At 37.6% G+C, this 20,534-nt stretch overlaps 1 protein-coding gene across 1 annotated transcript in view; it reads left to right on the top strand.

The window, feature by feature from the left end:
- Nucleotides 1–1,355: 1,355 nt before the first annotated feature.
- LOC122790581 (extracellular calcium-sensing receptor-like) overlaps nt 1,356–20,534 on the top strand; it is a 497,373-nt gene continuing 478,194 nt past the window's right edge. The window contains exon 1 of the mRNA XM_044058106.1: nt 1,356–1,552. Coding sequence (XP_043914041.1) covers nt 1,356–1,552 — 197 coding nt within the window. The remainder of the gene's footprint in view (nt 1,553–20,534) is intronic.

The raw sequence follows: 20,534 nt of genomic DNA on the forward strand, positions 1-20,534 counted from the left end.
CGATGGGATTGAGAAGGATTTCATGAAACTGAAGTGTTTACAAACGTAACGCATACATTTTCAGTACTGTTTGGATCAGAACATTATTCCTAGAGGGTTACGCGTGTTCACGATGCCGACTCAAGGTAAGGACTATCCGGAACTGTTGGCTAAATGGCAGCGACTGAACATTGAGTTGAGTCGGAAATACCTCCAACTGTTAATATAATTTTTTACTCCGGAAGAAGAGAAGTTAGTACAAACAATAAACTTTAAACAATGTGAGTTGTTTGATGACTTCCCAATTGAGTTGGTAAGACCATTGCTAGATAACTTGTTAGACTGTATTTCAGCCTTTGAGAGGAAATTGCTACAGCAAAAGTGAAATAAAGCTGCAAGGGATATTAAAGATTTTAAATTGGGCCATGTCTTTACTTGGCCAAGATTAACACATGGACGTACCATTGATGCTAATGTAAATAGCAATAATAGCATTTTAAATACTGGCATTGGTGTTAATAATAGCAATACTTGTGTGAGCAATACTAACAATAATTCTGCTGTTAAAGGTTGCTCAAATTTAAATGATGGTGTTTGTGATAATAATGACAGTAATGATATGGACAATAAGACCTCCAATTTGAATGAACAGTTTGATTCCGCTGGACGAACACAACATAGGGGCTTGAGAAATGAGGAATCAATACATGATATAACAACTGATAATATTAATTGTAATGACTCTACTGACGTTATACACATTATTCATCCTAGTGTAGACTCAAGTAATAATTTATACCCGAATGTACGTGTAGTTAAAGATAAACCAACATTGCCTGGAATGGACTCTGAAACTGTAGTTAGACCTAAGAAAATGAGAACACCAGACAATCTAAGTAATAGTGTAAATACTGAGCTTTCTTTTCCTCTACCGATACGTATAGACAAAGGCCCACAGAGGTCACGTTTTTTGTGAGTCGAAAAAGGCAGAAGAGGAAGTTCTCAGGGGATACTTTAACTCATCATACCCTGAAGAAAATTTGGACCAACAAACTTTAGTCCATAATTTATCCAGTTTTGAATTAAGTAGTGAAGACATTCAGTTATTAAATAAGGGCTTGAATTTTATTCCTAAAAGCCATAGTAAGTTGACTGATACAATTATAGATTTAAAGTTATTCTGTAGAAATGTCATGTTGAGACTAATGTACAAAACGCCCACTGACAATGTAACATGTAATAATTCCTTTAAGTTTAAGAATTTAAGTGACTATATACCTGTCCATCATCCTTTAATAGAAGCTTATTGTAAACTAACTGAAGATGAATTACACCTATACTATGGAAATAGGCCTGTGAAGAATAGATATAAGAGAATGGACAATCTCACTTACAAAGAAAGACAAAGTTTAAAGAAACTACAAGAAAATAGTACCATCATAATCAGACCAGCTGATAAGGGTGGTAGTATTGTAGTTATGAATATGGCTGATTATGAAAGAAAGATGATTCTGCTATTGCAAGATAAATTTTATGAACCTATTTCGTATGATATTGTTAATGATATTATAAGGTATGTTAGAGACACATTATTGAACATTCACAGAAGTAAGTTGATAGAGAAAGAATTATATGATTATTTGAACATCTTAACACCTATTATTCCAGTTATCCAAGGGCAACCCAAGATACATAAAGATCACACGAATCCACCCATGAGACCAATAGTCTCAGGTCATGGATGGATAACGGAACATCTGTCTATATTTGTTGAGAAACATCTTCGGGATGTTCTCAATAAAAATAATATAGTATTAAGAGACACCAAGCAATTTTTAATTGAGTTCTATGAATGTATTAAGCATAAAGATCTTAAAAGAAACTGTCTCTTTGTCACATTTGATATACAATCATTATTTACAGTGATCCCAAATGATCTTGGACTTACATTTATTTCACAATACTTACATGATCATAGCGATTATACTACAGTTTATATAGATTTAATTGTTCATTTCCTAGAGCTAATTTTAGAGAATAATATCTTTATGTTTAAGGATATCGTATATAGACAGAAAGATGGCGTAGCTATGGGTACCTCATGTGCCAATAGCTACGCCAATATGTTCTTAGCACACTGGGAAGAAGAAGTACTATTTGAACAACAACTTTTTAAGGAGCATGTTACATTTTATAGATGTTTCGTTGATGATGTCTTTGTTCTATGGGAAGGAACGACTAGTCAACTTGAATCTATGTATCTGCTCATGAATAGTTTAATTCCATGCCTTAAGTTTACGATGAAATCATCAGTAAATAGGATTGAATTCTTGGACATATATGTTGAGAGATTACATGGTAATCTCATAAACACTGGAGTCTATCGTAAATCTTGTCATCGTAATACATTACTATCTAGATCTAGTATGCATCCACCCTATGTTTTTAAGAACATTATGAGGGGGACAAGCTATTAGAGCTTCAAGGCTGAATTATACAGAAAATGGCTTTAACTCTGAATTGGATGATCTGAGACAGAGATTACTAGGCAGAGGCTATGATATTGCAGAGATTAATCCCCAGCTAGATGTAGCAAATAATCTACGATCTACAAAAGCTATGCCTTATTTTGGGCCTAGCAATATAGAACATACTATACCATGTACTAATAGACAGAAATATGTTAAATTCTCTACCTCTTTCTCAACAGACCACTATGACATCAAATCCATTCTTAATAAATATTGGGATATCCTACAGGTATATGATGAGATAAAACAAATAGTAGGAGAGATACCAAGTTTTCTTTTGAGGAATAAACATAATTTAAAAAGAATACTATGTTACCAGAAACCTGACAAGTATGATAGAAATATTGGATGCACTAAACCTTGCGGTAATTGTAATTTTTGCTCCTTTATTGATAGTAGTACAGAATTTATGCATCCTGATTTACTTAGGAGTTTTAATATTAATGCTGAAGCGAATTGTATGACTCCTCATGTTATATACTTGGCTGTCTGTCAATTATGTTCATCATTTTATGTCGGGAAGGCGAATCGCCCATCTAGAGACAGAATGAGAGAGCACCTTTATCACATCAGAAAGGGCTCTAATCACAACGCATTAGCTAAGCATATAGCATTATATAATGAAGAACATACATTCTTGTTTAGAGTATTACAGGTTATAACCCCTAATATTAGAGGAGGTGATATTGTAACATATACAGAGAGTAAGGGAACAGAGTGGATTATCCTACTGAAGTCAGACAGAGGACGAGGCCTGAATGAAAGGGCCTCAATAAAACCTAAACTTAGACAATGTAGAAATGTTAAGTGATTATATACTAATCATTATTATGAAACCCTCTATATTAAATTCACTTATTTTTATATTTAAATATACATATGCTTTTATAAATTTATTAAACATATTATATATATATATATATATATATATATATATATATATATATTTTTTTTTTTTTTTGTATAGATTCATATATATTTTTATTTGATTTTATATTATTATTTGCACTAATATATTGGATTTAGAGCTTAGATAGATCTATTTTGAGTTGTATACCTTTAAATGAGAACTTCTTAATCAAGTTTAATTACTTCTTCGAATTAATTGTGTATATAAAAAGAATGTTACCTTGGGCATTATGAGAGATCTGATGAAGCTATTTGCAAAAGCGCTTATCTGTGTCACATTTTACAATAAAGACTCTTATAGGTTCATAGGTTCATACTAGGCTATCTGCCCTAGGGCATTTATAAGCCTAGCCAGAGTATGTTTGGCTTTTGCCACCCACTTTAAATTAATTTTGCTATGCCCTTTTTCGAGGTTAGTATACTGTGCCTCTGTCTTGGATTATTATATGTGGAAGTACTTGCTTTTTGCTTCGCTCTGCTTTTTATTTTATATTCATTCGTTTTCTATTCAACGGAAATGAGCATATACAAGGCTAGCAGCAATTTCTTTTGAATTGTTTTTTATTTAATTTTATTTAATTATATCTGTTCATAAATTTGTATATATCTCTGAATATATATATATATATATATATGTGTGTGTGTGTGTGTGTGTGTGTGTGTGTGTGTGTGTGTGTGTGTGTGTGTGTGTGTGTGTGTGTGACTACATCTATAGATATGTTGTATCCATTTAGATAGTAATATATTTGCACACACACATCCATCTAGCTGTAGGTATACATTCTCTGTGCTGTTTAATGACTGGACTGGATATGTTTCTGACAACATTAACATTATTTGTATCTGTCTGGCTTAGTGGTAAATCCCTTTGTCTATGGTGTGCAGGGTCCTTGGTTCAAGCCTTGCAGGAGCTGCTTATTTTGTTGGTGGTGCAGAACACCGGTGGTTGAATACTGAGTGTGTAAGGTACTTTAAAGCAGTTGTAAGTGGGTTTGTGTGGGTTTGCACAGAGGTAAGCACTGCCAACTTCAGGTTACAGTGTCTTACACTCAGTTAGCTTTTATTTTGCTTAATCTGTGTAGGTAATGCTTACTCCCGCACAACCGCACTTCAACACGCTTACTAGTGCTTATATATTTGTGCTTAAACCTGCTTACTAGTGCCATATTCATTATGACGCTGACACATCACATGTGCATTTAGTGCAGTACTCCAGTTCACATTTACATGTTATTTAGTAGGTTATAAAGCAAACAATGTGAAAAAATGTTCATATACAGATTTCACATGGAAAATGGTACGTGCTGCAGTGGGACTCAAACCGGGAATACATGCTCATTAGGTGGATGCTCTGCCCACTACACTATTGCTGTGCTGCTTCATTGGCATATATATCTTCCTTGTTATCCTCTTCAGCCTTTTAAGCTGCTTTAACCATAGCTCAGCGATGGGCACACCTGCGCACCTATGGTTAGCTGTACTTAGAGTTTTACAAATAAATAAAGGGGTTACTTCTTTTTATTATGTTCTGTTGCTGTTGTACACATGGGGGACTGTTGGTGGGGATATGCAGACACCGATGAGCAGTCTTGCTTATTTATTTACACTTTCTGCTGTTCTACTTTGCAGGGGCATGTTTATTCTGAGAGGTCTGCTCTCAGACATGCCCCCTGCACTCATACAAGCTCCATGTAGGATTATGAGTTCAGGCAGCACACCTTCATTAATATGCATGGTGCGCTGCTGTGCTCCTCTTAAATGGCTGCTTCCATGCAGGACTAGACTAGTCGTGCATGGAAGATTAGTAAATCTGGGAATTTATCTTTCCTTTCTAATGAATTGTCTTTCCATTAAACTAAATGCATACATGAAAACACATGTCTGACTCCATAGTTCCAGGCCTGCTTTCTACCTTAATGTACTATAGTGAATTCACTAAGAATATCCTCACTCTAACTGCTCCCCCATGAGGTCCCCGATGAAGGTTTACAGGAACCTTCTTTTGTAGTTATCTGATATCTGTATTGTTAACTGTTGTACTATGTTTTGAATATACTGCTTTATGTCACCTGACTCATAATCTGAAAAAAAATTTCTTGTATATGGTAAATAAACTTACAATTTCAATATTGACCACTAGGTGTCACTTGAGTATTTATGGCCTGTTTGGATTGAAGTAATTACCCTATTACTTAGATCCATAGTCTTTAGAGTCTTTAAGTCTAAGTCCTGATATGTGTATGATATATCTAAAACCTGCGCATTTTTATGAAAATCAGTGTCTTTTAATTCTGTGGTATCTAAAACTGATTAGGCCAGGTAACGCTTTTAACCCTGCTGTTCCATAAAAGCATGGGGAAAATGCCATACACATCCTTAACCTGTCTCTGTGAGTCTTTTAAATTAGACGGAGTACAAACTGTTAACCCTGAGTATTTTTCTTCCCTATCTCTGTATGATGTAAAGGTAAAATTACATTGTCTATTGCCTATGTTGTTTACCTTATGAACTGGTGGTTTATTGTACCATGATGTCTCTCTCTTATAGCAAATGAAACCTTTTCCTGTTGTCCATTGATTTAAATCTTCAAACATTCTACTGTTTAGTCCATTTTCTTTTTTATTGTACAGCCTATCAAGCACAATGATTACTTTGTGAAGATTAACTGAAATCAGCACTAAAGGGATAATTTTATAACTGGTCTTGAAGCATAATTACCATATACTGTATTAACTTGTGTCAGTAAATTTTCATCTAGATTTGTTAATAATGCTATTTACCTTTTTAACGTCTGTGTGCTGTAATAGATGTCTGTTTCCTAAATTTGTGTCTGAAATACCCTATAAATATTTATGAGCTATAACAGTTTACTAAAACCTACGCTTTCTGTATTTCAGATTTATACCTTTGTATACTCTGTCAGTGTCATTTGAACTTTCTGACTAAAGTACAATAAAGTGCACCATAATCTGTAAATTAATTAACAAATTAAGCCTGCCCTGCTAAACCTTGAGTATATTGAATTGCTTCCTTTTCATTAGATAGCTTACCTTAATAAGTCTGTTATAAATAATTTTGTCACTTTACCCTTAACTAATGACTGTACAAATGATTCTGTCACTTTAACCTTAAAGCTACTGACTGAATAATTGAATAATATGAATGATGATGTAGTAGAAATGTATGATGTAATGCACCTGTTACAAAAAATTCTGTCACATTACCATTAAAATGACTGAATAATGTGAAGCAGAAATGTATAACTTAGTAATATTGTTATATTCTGAAATTGGACTGCATGTACTGTACTGAAGCATAACTGAGTATGAATGTAATAGTCTGAATCTTGACTGAAATTTACATTACTGGACATCTAAAATAGCTGGTTATAAATGTTATAATCTGGAAACTAACTAAAGTAATACTAAAGGAATATCTTTTGCCTGAAAATTGGTAATGTTATGTTCTAGAAATTAAACTATTACTACCTTTTCCTGTCAGTATTGTCTGAACATAGATAAACTGAAAACTAGCACTGTTGTACAATTGTAACATGATAGCATTTACATACCCTTTTTGATAGTGTTACCTGAACACAGATAAAAAATAAACTGAAATGAGTATTGTTATATAACTGCCTGAAAACATGAGAATATTTGTATACTTAATACCTTTTTGAAAGTGTTATCTGACCACAAATAAAAATAAACTGAAATTTGTTAATGTTATATTGTGGAGACTATTAATACCTTTTTGTCAGTATTGTCTAAACATAGATAAAAACATAAACTCATACTAGTACTGATATATAACTGTCTGGAAACACAAGAACATTTACATACTTGCTTTAACTCATACATTTCAACTTTAAACAAACATTTGAAACACATAGACAGTCAATCTCTCTACCACAGCTCTTGCCAAATTTTACTCTACATTGTCCCAGTTGCTGATGAAGTGCTGGAAGGCCTGCTTTAATGTCCAAGTGTCCTTTTTAGTTAGGTCTTTTAAACCTCTCTTTTTCATTTCTTGTGCAAGACTGGGTGGCTAAAGTTATAGACTATATTTACTGTCACGTAGTTAAAATAAAATTTGCAGTTTTAACAATTGTAAACTGATATAACTGCTTGTTGCCCTGACTTTATTTGTATTTTCCTGCATGAAATAAACATTTGCTGCTAATAAACTATTGCAAGTCTGTAAGCAAACTGATAATGTACTACAGTGACATGCAAAAGTTGTAACTTTATTATTAAATCAAACTACAACATAGGCGGCAGTATACACAGTCTTTAAAAAACGAACCAGCCAGAAAGGAATACAGCTTACTTTAGTTCACCAGTTTATTTGACGAAATAAACAGCAAGTCAATCCAGCAAATACACCAAGATAAAACGCCAAAGCACGAACTCTTAACACATAAAGCCAGCGAAGCAGAAGTTCCTCAAACACATAAACGCTATGTCTCCACACTTGCGTTTTCGTTTCTTTCACTTCCTCAGATGTGAATGAATACATTGTGCTAACTCCTTCATTTTTATATTCAATCCCTAATTAGTTAATAAACAATTATCTTAATTTAATACTTTAATTAAGAACACATTTACTGTGACCATTTTATGCTGTTTCTCATTTCATCCTTGTATAATAGTTAAAATTCAATAATATTTTCCTATAAATCTTTCACATGTAGGCGGCAGTATACTTAACACCAAAAGTGTGATAAGAGACCTTGGGACACAGGTGGACAGTAGTCTCTTCTTTGATAATCACATCACCACAGTAGTCAGGAAATCCTTATACATGGCACACCTCATCACAAAAGGTTTCTCATCCAAAAAAAAAGAGGTCATTGTTCCCCTCTACTCATCACTCATTATACCCATTATAGAGTACAATGCCCCTTTTGGTATGTACCTCACAAGACATCTACAACAACTAGAAAGGCCACAGAAATACCTCACAAAGAGGATTACTGGCCTCAAACAGATGCCCTACGCAGACCATCTCAAAAAACTCCAGCTTTACTCCGTCGCATATCGCTTACTCAGAGGTGATCTCTGCCTAACATACAAAGCTATGTCAAACCCAGAGCTGTTGGACATGCTCCACTTAAAGAAATCCCAATCCCTCTGAGCTACATGCTCTAGGGACCCAAACCTTGTCACCACAATAAACAGAACATGCTCGAGGGATAGATTCCTGTCCCAGAGACTTCCCATACTCTGGAATAAACTACCTATCTATATCAAACAAAGCTCCTCATTAGCACTCTTCAAGAAAAATGTTGATGATTGGATGAGAAATAGGAAATTCACCCCAGGGATCACCTCTGTGGCTCTGCTTGACAGTGGCACAGGAAATAATTTTCTTGGGTGGCAAAAGCCAGGGTACCTTTTTGGCTGGGTTTCTATAGGCCCCAGGGCCAATAGCCTAATACCTACCTATGAACCTATAAAACAGAAACCCCAGTTTTCTTGTCATAACTTGAAATTAAACTGATGTAGTAATCTGACACTGTGAATTTCTGTGTACTACTGAATGCCGCAAAAATTTACCAGTACTGTCTACAGTTTTCTTAGATAAATAGTAAGAACTGTAACTGCATAAACTATTAAATTGATTTTTATCATACTGCCTTATGGCATACAGAACTGTGTTAAATTCAGTTTGCTGAGCTGGCTGTAATCTGATCTGGTGTGCTTGGTAAACTGCAATTTCTGTATGAAATATATATAACCTTAAACTGATTACATAAACACATTTATTACCAGAGTTAATCTGATCTGATTCTGGAAGTTTACTTGTATGTCCTTTATACAAGTACATGAAGTTTCTTTATATAGTATACAAATTTATTACTAGAGTTGAACTGATCTAATTCTGGAGTTTTACTTGTCTGTTCTTTATAGCATAAGAGTTGAACCTGTGACTTTAATGACGCATAATATTTATGATGTACTTTTTTCATGCATGGTATCTGAACTCTTCACTGTACTGTCACTTTTACAATGTAGCATTGACTTTAAATTTTACATTCTGTAAACTAGCAAAACATCATTTAATATTTGTGAATGCATTTTGTCTCTGTTTGTATTAAGATATTCTTTATCCAATGCAACACTTTAATACAAAGCATAAAGACAGACTGCTAAACAAAACAATAAGACAAAAAAATTATTTACCAAATCTGTAACTGTAAACCTTTTATTTTGCGAATTAACCTGACTGTCATTTCATGTATACCCGCCACAACATAGATGCATACAGTTACCCTTTTTTCTAATTGGTCACACCCAACATGTCTTTCCCGAGCACTTTAACCCAGAGATTCAACAAACATCCATGCAAGAATAGTTAATTCTTGCACAAAATGGTTTGTTCCCATGCAGCACGGCAGCATGTCATGCATATGCATGAAGGTGCACTTCTTCTTCTTCTGGCTTTTCCCAGTTAGGGGTCACCACAGCAGATCACCTGTCCACTCATGATTGGCAGCAGTGCTTTATGGTATTGAATTGCCAGCCCAGTGCCCAGCCTTCCACAGAAGGCACACACATGCATGCACTCACACCAGTCTAGAGTGTTCACTCCACCTACAGCATGTCTTTGGGTTATGAGAGAAAACTGGAGCACCCGGAGGAAACCCACGTGACCACAGGGAGGACATGCAGACTCCTCACAGAAGGCACCCCAGCCAAGGATCAAACCAGAGAACCTCTTGCTGTGAGGCAGCAACGCTAACCACTGCACCACTATGGCCGCCCTATATTCATAAAGGCTCACTGCCGTGTTCTAATACGGACACAGGTTTGTGTGCTAATGCAGGGGATGTGTTAGGGAGCAGTGCTCTGAAAATATACACACCCCCTGCACTTCAAAATTGCTGTTCGGCAATTCAAAAGGAAAGAGGATGTCTGCTGACACTGTAAGTGTCCATGGCATACCTCTAAATGTACAGATACTATCAGAATGTCCAGATATATGCCACAGAATTGGCATAAAAGTCGCGCTAATGCAAAACTTACCATACTGTCAACTTTCAAAGTTTGTGAGAGCAATATTTTAAACCTGGCCCTATCTGTCCCCACATTATGTAAGGCTTTGTACTGATTGTGTGTTGTAGGAGGTTGAGAGGTATGACTGAATACCCTCTATAAATGTCATGCTAATGCAAAACCTATTATACTGTCAACTGTCTAGATTTGTGAGAGCAATATTTAAAACCTGGCCCTACTCCCCCCCACATCATGTAAGGCTTTGCCCATCAATGTTGTAAGTATGATGAAACATAAGCACAGTCCCCCACACTGAACAAAATTAAAACACTTATTTAATTAATTTATGTTTTTTCCTGGCCGCAATAAAGTTTAAGCATAGCTGAGCATGTGTGCGCTTCATGCACCTGTGGTTAGCATAGCTTAAATATTTGAAGGAGTTAAATATGAATATATCAGCTGACCAACCAATCTGAAATAGTGTAGTGGTCAGTGTTGCTGCTTAGTATGCAGACATTCATGGTTTGAGCCCCAATTAAGTCATTTTACTTTTATATGTGAAAGCAGCTGTAAATGTCATATATCATAATATACGAGGTAGTAAATAATATTTATCACCCAGGGTAGTGTAACAGATCCAATAATGAGATGTCAGTCCAGAAAAGATGTGAAACCCCATATAAACACAAGTGCCCCATACAGTATAGTAACACAAGAATAAATGTAATGAAAGCACATAGGGGGATGTCAGGGAAGGTAAATAAAATTATAATATGTCAGGAATGATGAATCCATCCTATAAAGTTGACAGTGGCACAGGAAAATATTTTTTTTGGGTGGCAAAAGCCAGGGTACCTTTTTGGCTGGGCTTGTATAGGCCCCAGGGCCAATAGCCTAGTACCCACCTATGAACCTATGAACCTATGAAACAGATACCCCAGTTTTCTTGTCATAACTTGAAATTAAACTGATGTAGTAATCTGACACTGTGAATTTCTGCACCTCTATAAAATTAATCTTAACTGTTGAACTTTTTACATTTACTCTTGTGACCCTCAGATTCTAACATAATGTTCTGTGAGTGAAACTCCACCCACTGTCTTTCCATAGCAGTTTCTTTAGCTGACATCATTTAACTTTTCAGTACTACTGAATGCCTCAAGAATTTAGCAGTACTGTCTACAGTTTTCTTAGATAAATAGTAAGAACTGTAACTGCATAAGCTATTAAATTGATTTTTATCATACTGCCTTATGGCATACAGTACTGTGTTAAATTCAGTTTGCTGAGCTGGCTGTAATCTGATCTGGTGTGCTTGGTAAACTGCAATTTCTGTATGAAATATATATAACCTTAAACTGATTACATAAACACATTTATTACCAGAGTTAATCTGATCTGATGCTGGAAGTTTACTTGTATGTCCTTTATACAAGTACATGAAGTTTCTTTATATAGTATACAAATTTATTACTAGAGTTGAACAGATCTAATTCTGCAAAGCACATAGAGGGATGTCAGGGAAGGTAAATAAAATTATAATATGTCAGGAATGATGAATCCATCCTATAAAGTTGATAGTCTATAAAATGAAACATAAGCAATGTTAAGCATGACACAGCAATGCTTACAAGGTGTAAGCATTGCTTAAATATGAATGCTAAACAATGAGTAGCCCAGCTAAGAGAATTTGCCCATTGGTAAGCAGTGCTGAACCTGCCCCTTTAAGCACTGCCAACCTTAGCTAATCAGGTTTGCCTGTAGCTTAAATTAGCTCAGCATATTCAAAACTGTCCAATCATGGCAAAGGGTGGGAAATAGGCCGTATTTAAACCTCACAGGTGGGACTGCAGCTCATAACCAGTTGTAGCTCCCTACTGTATGCAGCATGACTGGTGTAAGAGAGAGCATGCCCTTTTGAGCACAGCGCTGGGGCATACAGGAGTCTAAGGTCATGGTAGGACTCCTTGTTAAAAACCATGATGTGAGACTGCTGCAGGACCAGTATCAGGGCTCCCAATATAAAGTGGAGGCCTGGGAAAGTCTTGCCTGTGATCTCACCAGTGCCACTGGCATCCCTCATACTGGTGAGCAGGTCTGGCACCACTATGCTGACTTCAAGCAGAGGAAGAGGGAGTTCTTGGACCAGTGGGTCCAAGAAGCATGGCAGAGGAATGATGTCCCAGGCATGTGTAAGTATGCATATCAATAACTGTTTACCAAAGTCCAGCCTGTGTATGTGATGGATAGCTATGCATAAATGATTCTCTAACTTCTTTACAGCTCCAACTGAACAGGCTGCAAACCAGAAAGCCCATGCAAGCAGGTTGCAAAAGCCATGCTGTGAGACTGATGACTAACAATCTAACTTGTAGTATTCATACCAAATAAATATAAAAGAGTAGAATGTCACCTTGCAGTATTAAAAATGGGCATGGTTTGTACTGAATAAACCAGACAATATTCAGTAATAGTCTCATAGAGGTTATATAGAAATAAAACTGTAACTGCCTGTCAATAAAATTCAAAACCCTGGACTGGTTGTGTTTACTCTGGTATTGTATAAATTGAAATGTGTACAGGTTATGCACAACAACTATAGCTCTGAAAGCATTAAACAATCAAGTCTCATCTGACAAAGTTAGTGCCTCTGTTAGACATGATATTAACTGATATGAAATGTGTCATGCACCAAAATCTGATATCTAAATAGAAATGTTGTGTTAACCATTGTTTTCCAAACTGTGCTATGTCAAAAGGTATGTATAGGAATGTATGTATAAGAATGTTGTAATTACAAGGTCAGACTGTACAACCAAGAGAGAATTAGACAGAAAACATTCATGAAAGGAACAGCAGTCTCTCAATAGCTCATCTTGATGAAACACAAACTTGTCGTATTTTTAGCAGAAACAGCCACGGTTTGAATCCCGGGAGTGGTAATAAGCTGTATACATAATTTCACCTAGGATTTTGTGAATAAGTGTAGAAACATGTAGTGTTAACAGAAATTCCCTCTACAGGTCTTCCAGGTAAGAGAAGGTATAAAGTAGCTATAAGAAGGCTGTAGTTATACTGTGTTCAATACGCACAGTCCAACCCCAAGGCTGCAAATGACAGCAAGATAACTACATACACCAAGTGGTCTCTCCCAAGAAATGTTCAAAAGTGTCATGCTGTCAGGGCTACTGGTCCCTGCTGCCAACAACCAGGGTGACCGATAGAAATCAAGGCAGAGTATGGTAGTAGCGTGCGTGCACACAAACACACACACACACACACACACACACACACACACACACACACACACACACACACACACACACAGTATGAGTGCACATATGTAATCCTGACTATGTGATTATGGGTAGAAACAGTCAGGTAGTGTTAACAGAAATTCCCTCCACAGGTCTTCCAGGTAAGAGAAGGTATAAAGTAGCTATAAGAAGGCTGCAATTATACACTGTGTACAAACATACAATTGCCCAACCCAAAGCCATAGGTTGTTATAATAATACCTGTAGAGTAATGATTAGAGCAATGATCATTAAAGCTGTGACCACTGCAAGAATCTACAGTTGTTAATTGACATCTCTCTCCCCCCACCACCTTATCTTCACCAATAATCTAAACACATAAATGAATGGGTATGTTTTCCACCAAAACTATTGTTGTGGCATGTGTTCTATTGTTCTACAAATGTTGAAATGTATTCCAATTAATGTACTCTGTTCAAATACTATCATTGGTGGCCTGTTACTATCAATGTAACCTGCATGCCGGTGTAATGCCCACTGTGGTTCCATATATGCATGTGTTCAGTTTCCTATGCAAATGTTCCAAATGTGTTGTTTTGGGTTAATGGGAATACTCATGCATGCTGTTACAACTAATCCTGGAATGTGTTTACCATTACTGACCAATATATGTTCTAAAACTGCAACACCATAGCACATCTGGAAAGGCCGATCCCAGCAGATCCACCTCTCCCGCTTCATCTGGCCATGGCACCAGACCCCAGCACATCTGCGACCCACCCCCAGACCTCCTTGACCACTGGTCGAGCACCACCTTCTGGTGGAACCACTTCAGTGGATGGGGCTTATCCCCCCGGGTGCAGGCGCAGACAGAATCCTGTCAACCAAAGTCAGGTCTGGTGCATAGTGAGCTCCGTAAAGAATTAGGCGGTCTGCTATGCCAGCTTGAGGGCCACATGGTGCATTTAGAAGGTGAGCCTGCCCCTCTTGCTCAGCCTCCAGCACAGCCAATTTTGGGGCCATGAAGGTGCAGTGGTGACTGCCCATGGGTGGGGACCTCAGTCCCACTGTTTCCATTTGGGGGTCCGTGGGCTTCTGATTACCAAGCATCCATTCCCATGCAAGGTGTTTACCCTCCCACATGTGTCATACACCACCCCTGTATGCTGTCTTCTCTGTCTTGTTTGTCGTCCTACCCAACCTACCTCCCCAAATAAACCTGCTATCCTTCCCCATCATCCCACTCTCACCTTAAAAAAAGGGCAATCTGTTCCCAAAATAAATGTCGCCCCATACATAGACGTCCATTTCGCACACATGTCCACTGGACACATGTAATCTGGTCTAATTGGCTTCACAACACATTACTGTTGTCCTCACTCCTCTCTCAGGGGTTTGAGTGTCCAAATTTACTTCTAAATTCAGTATATATGCACAGCTGTTACTGTAGAAGAAATGGACAGCTATGGACCTTCCCTAAACCCATCCTGCACATCCCCAGCTATCTTTCATATTGTTTTTCCCTCTTCATGCCCCCTTTTTCACCACTTTCCTATCAGCCCTTTTTTCTTTTCTTTTAAAGGGTAAGCAGGAGTAAGTAATATTAAGCGGGAGTAAGCCTGTTTGCGAGGTGCTAAGCGATGCCTACACAGATTAAGCACTTTTCAGGCTTACAGTCTGTAAGCATAGTTAACCAGCATTGCTTACCACCATGCAAACCCATGCAAACCTGCTTACAACTGTTTAAAAGTGCCTTAATCACTCTGTATCCAACAGCTCTTGTTCTTTCCAGCAACAAAATAGTCAGCCCTTGCAAGACTTGAACCCAGAAGCCTGCACACCATAGCTACAGCAATTTAGCACTAAGCCATCTGAGCTGTAGATATGTCGGATGTTATTTCAAACATATAATTCAGCAGAGTCATTCAACAATAGGGAAAAGGTTTATTAACATTAGTCAAGTTTTGTACATATATATATAAATGTATATATGTATGGAGATACACACACACACACACACACACACACACACACACACACACACACACACACACACACACACACACACACATACACAGACAAAGACACACACACACACACACATATATATATATATATATATATATATATATATATATATATATATATAAAGTAAATACTTGCATACACATATATAAATATCTCTGCATGTACCTAAAACTAAATATATCTATATTTATATATATATAAATATATGCATATATCTGAATATATATATATATATATATATATATATATATATATATATATATATATATATATATATATATATAGTGCCGTCAGACATCAGATCCACACTCTGAATCTCTTGCTGTCAAAATGGGGGTTAAGGACCCCAAACTAGGGAAGTCTTTTAATTGTTGCCCTTATCCCTTCCTCCCCAGCAGCAACTGCTCTGCCTTGCAACAAAATAATAAGTCCTACCAAGTTTTGGACCCAGGTCTCTGTAAACTACAATCAAAGCAATGTACCATTACACCATCTGAGTTCTACAAAATAGTGATGATTTTCCAAACATATCGGTTAGTACAGTCATTCAACAGTAGAGAAAATAGGTTCTCAATGTATGGAGATGCTTATAGGTGGTCAAATCTATAAATAATCTACATACATATATATATATATATATATATATATATATATATATATATATATATACATAGAGAGAGAGAGAAGTACATCTAAATGTATATCTAAATATATGCATACACACACATATATATAGAAAGGTGAATAAATACATAAATACATATATATATATATATATATATATATATGGGTCTATATTAGATAACCAAAAGTTATCTTAAACGAACCCTCACATGAGCAAAAATGCCAGGAATTGAAAGGGTGTTTGTGGGGTCGTGGTACAGTGAGGAGTGGGATATTTGCCCTTTCCTCACTGTAGTGTGATTTCGGAGTTGGGATATATATTTAGCGGGGGTTCGATTACTGGCATTTTCGCTCATGTGAGCGTTCGCTTAAGATAACTTTTGGTTATCTAATATAAACCCTATAGATATATATATATATGTGTGTGTGTGTGTGTGTGTGTGTGTGTGTGTGTGTGTGTGTATATATATATATATATATATATATATATATATATATATAAAAAATTATACAGAAATATATAACAGCTAAAAAACACATGCAATCTGAGGGTCATGCTGCTGCACCTTAGAAGTCTGAATCTGAAAATGCACTCACTGGAAGTATTCCTTAAAATGAGGAACAATGACATCTGTGCTGTAACAAAGACCTGGTTAAAGGCAGCAGGAAGCATCCCTGTAGTACCAGCCTATAACTCATTCCACGCCTTTTCACTGCAGAACTTGGACTGAAGCTCCAAGGTGGTGGTATTTCCATATTCATAAAGGATCCACAAACCTCCAGAGTCGTAGACCAACATTATGCATGACACATCCGGCAGTTGTAGCTAACACTGGCTAAGACATTAGTTCAGGTTGTAGCCTGCTATAGGTCCCCAAACATGTCCCAAGACTCGCATTCCATCTCCCTAAACACCCTGGAGAATATTAGTATCCAACCTAACACACTCATACTGGTTGACTTCAACTGCCCCACCATTAACTGGGAAATCTACTCATGTACTGATGCACTTGCCCAGCACATCGACCTGGTCCTTACTAATGTGGGTGACTGTTGCTGTACATCAATATTCAACTCTATCTGACCACAAAGTAATCACCTTTGGAAAGCCACAGCTCTCTCCACCCCATGCACAGGTAACCACCATGAAAAGCCTTTCTAAAGCTAACTATGGTTTCCTAAAAACAGAGGTGGGTAACCTCACGGCAGCCATGCAAATGGAAACTAGTTGCATGACTGCTGAATCAAGCAATGCAATATGAACACTTACCAAATGGATGGATACCGCCATATACAATAGAACCAAGACCCATACCTCCTAAAAAAGAAAGCCAATCTGGTGGCCCCCGCCAATAAAGAAACTGCACAACAGAAGGAGGAAACTGATACGGAATAAGGTGAAGTCCCAAGACTGAAAAAAAAACCCTTATCTGCCTCAAATAAAAGTTGAGATTCCCTCATCAAATACTACAAAAAGTAGCTGTGAAAACAGAATTGGAGCACATAGTAAAGACAACCACAAGGCCTCATGCAGTTATGTAAAGAATCTCCTTGGCAATACCAAGATTTCCTCTGAGCTACTAGACAATGGTACCTCCTAGACTGAGGCAACAAATTTTGCCAATATACTGGCTGACATACTGAATGTAAACTTTACCCCTCTTCCCCCCAAAGGACCAATCACAATGCTAGTAAACTACCAGGCACCCAGTATTACTGCTACACAGGTTAAAACAGCACTGTCCAAGGCCAAGAATACAGCTTCTATGGGACCTGACAATATCCCTGGCTGTGTTCTACATGAACTACAGACTGACTTGGCACCTCACCTGTGTGCCCTGTTCAAGCACAGCCTCACCTCAGGCTTTGTCCCAACTGAATTGTGCTCTGCTACAGTCACTCCTCTCCACAAATGAGGTGCAACTCCAGACCCTTGGAACTACCACTCCAACTGCGTGACAAGTCTGTTATGCAAAGCTATGGAATGCATCATCATGCACCTAATAAACAGGGATATGGGAATCCGCAGAGTCAGGATCTCACACAGTTTACTTTTGTGAAGAGTAGGTCATACCTACTCAATCAACCTGGTCAACTTCTTGGAGTCAGTCACCTGAGCTGTGGATGAAGGCAAGGTGGCACATACAGCCTACCTTGATCTGACCAAAGCCTTTGATAATATTCCACACTCAGGCATCATGCAAAAACTCACTAAGCTAGGCATCAACCCCTATACCACTGGTGGGTTGTAAAATGGGTCACAGATAGGACTCACAGTGTGGAAATAGCTGACTCCAAGTCAGACTGCTCAGCAGTCATTAGTGGAGTCCCACAGGGTTCTGTCCTGGGTCCTCGTGTTTGGTATCAACTTCTCTGAAGTCCATGCCAACATGAAGGGACTCTGGCTGACAATATTTGCAAACAATTGCAAGTCGGAAGCTATTATCAACTAACCAGGTGATGTTGACATCCTACTGAAAGGCCTCACTGAGACCAATGACTGGTGTCAGAGCCATGGCCTTAAGTTCAATGTCAGAAAATGTGTTGTCATCCCCTTTGGGGAATACCCTGTTCCCATGAATTATCACATTGATGGTAGTTCTCTGAACAAAGAAGGCATTATAAGATATCTGGGTACACAGGTTGACAGTAATGTCTCTTTTGACCACCTCATTGCCACTGTGGTCAGAAAGTCCTTCTATGTAGCACATCTCAGTACTAATGCATTAGCATCCAGGAAGGAAGAGGTCATTGCCCCTGTACTCTTCTTGACAGAGTCACAGTTTGTTTCAGCATACATATTCTGATGGATGTAAGGTAGGTAAATGAAATGTATGTCCTCATTTTCTGACAAGAATCATATAATCACAGTGATGTACCAGAGAAATGAGAATAACCTGTAAAACAGACTAGAAATATGAGCAATAAACCTGGACATCCTAAAATAATCCAGCCAGTTGATAAGTATGCTCAGAGCCCCTTACTGCAATGAATCTGGACCAAGGATGACAAAGTGGTGGGTAGAAGCCATGAAAATGGGGATGTATCTGAAGTACTTGTGTAGATAAGCTAACACAGTTGCTCTAGTAACACCTTCCTGAGTGCTGTAACATATATTTAGTGAACTATAACAAGTAACTGAATTAGGGAATCTGTTATGGGTAATTACACATGTATTTGCAAATATATCAGGCACTACAGGTATGTAACAGCACTGACAAACAGACACCAATGTGAAAGTGCATACCCACAACCAGTATCACCACAGTCACGGTCAAATACCAGTAAGTCACGTGAACAGTAGAGTATACGGACTGTGTGAATAAATACATTGTTTGCCATTCACACACTTGCCCTACATATACATTTCCAATTCTGTGTAGTCTTAATCCCTTAATCCTGACCTTGGTACAGGACATGTCTCAGTCTGCCCCTACAAACACATGCAGTCAATAGATCATCAGAAACTGGAGCAGCATACACAGTCAGATAAACAAGGAGCTGTAACACTTACATCCATCCCCCTCCATACACATTCCAAATAACATGTACACATGACATGTGTACGCAATCATGACAGTTTGTTAACAATAGCCAGACATACACAGGCCTCTCACATGTAAAGTTCACCTCAGAATGTACAGGCTCAGGACTTATATCTATGGCCTCTTCCCTGACATGTCTGTGGGTCGACTATATCACTGGGATGGTAGCAGGAATGAAGGCAAGAAATAATGACAATAAATACGTCTGAGCATCATTGACATCTGAACAAAGACTGGCATCATTTGGGATCAGTGGCACAAACACAGGGGTAGAGTGGATATATTTCTGTCATACATTGACACAGTTACAGATGTTACTAGGTCTGTTGTAACATATCCTTTATGAGGAATATGACATCAGAAATACCAATAGATGTGAGTATTTACTGACTGCATTCCCCAGAGTCCACAGCTGATTCACCAAGGACACCAACTGTCTGGGGAACAGATAAAACATAACAGGCAAACATGTGGCCAGTCTGTGGACAGCATGCCACTGGAGAGGTATGTCAGAGATATATCACTGTTAGTCGTGAAGTCATACACTAAATGCATGTCCACACAAACCCTGTCAATCTATCAATCCACCATGTGTATAACAGCACTGATGACATAGAATCTGTTCACAAATCTGGGTATATATGCCCCCCCCCATGTTGTTTG

Source organism: Protopterus annectens, chromosome 16.part0, assembly GCF_019279795.1.
Source record: "Protopterus annectens isolate FY-2018-M chromosome 16.part0, PAN1.0, whole genome shotgun sequence".
NCBI lineage: Eukaryota > Metazoa > Chordata > Ceratodontiformes > Protopteridae > Protopterus > Protopterus annectens.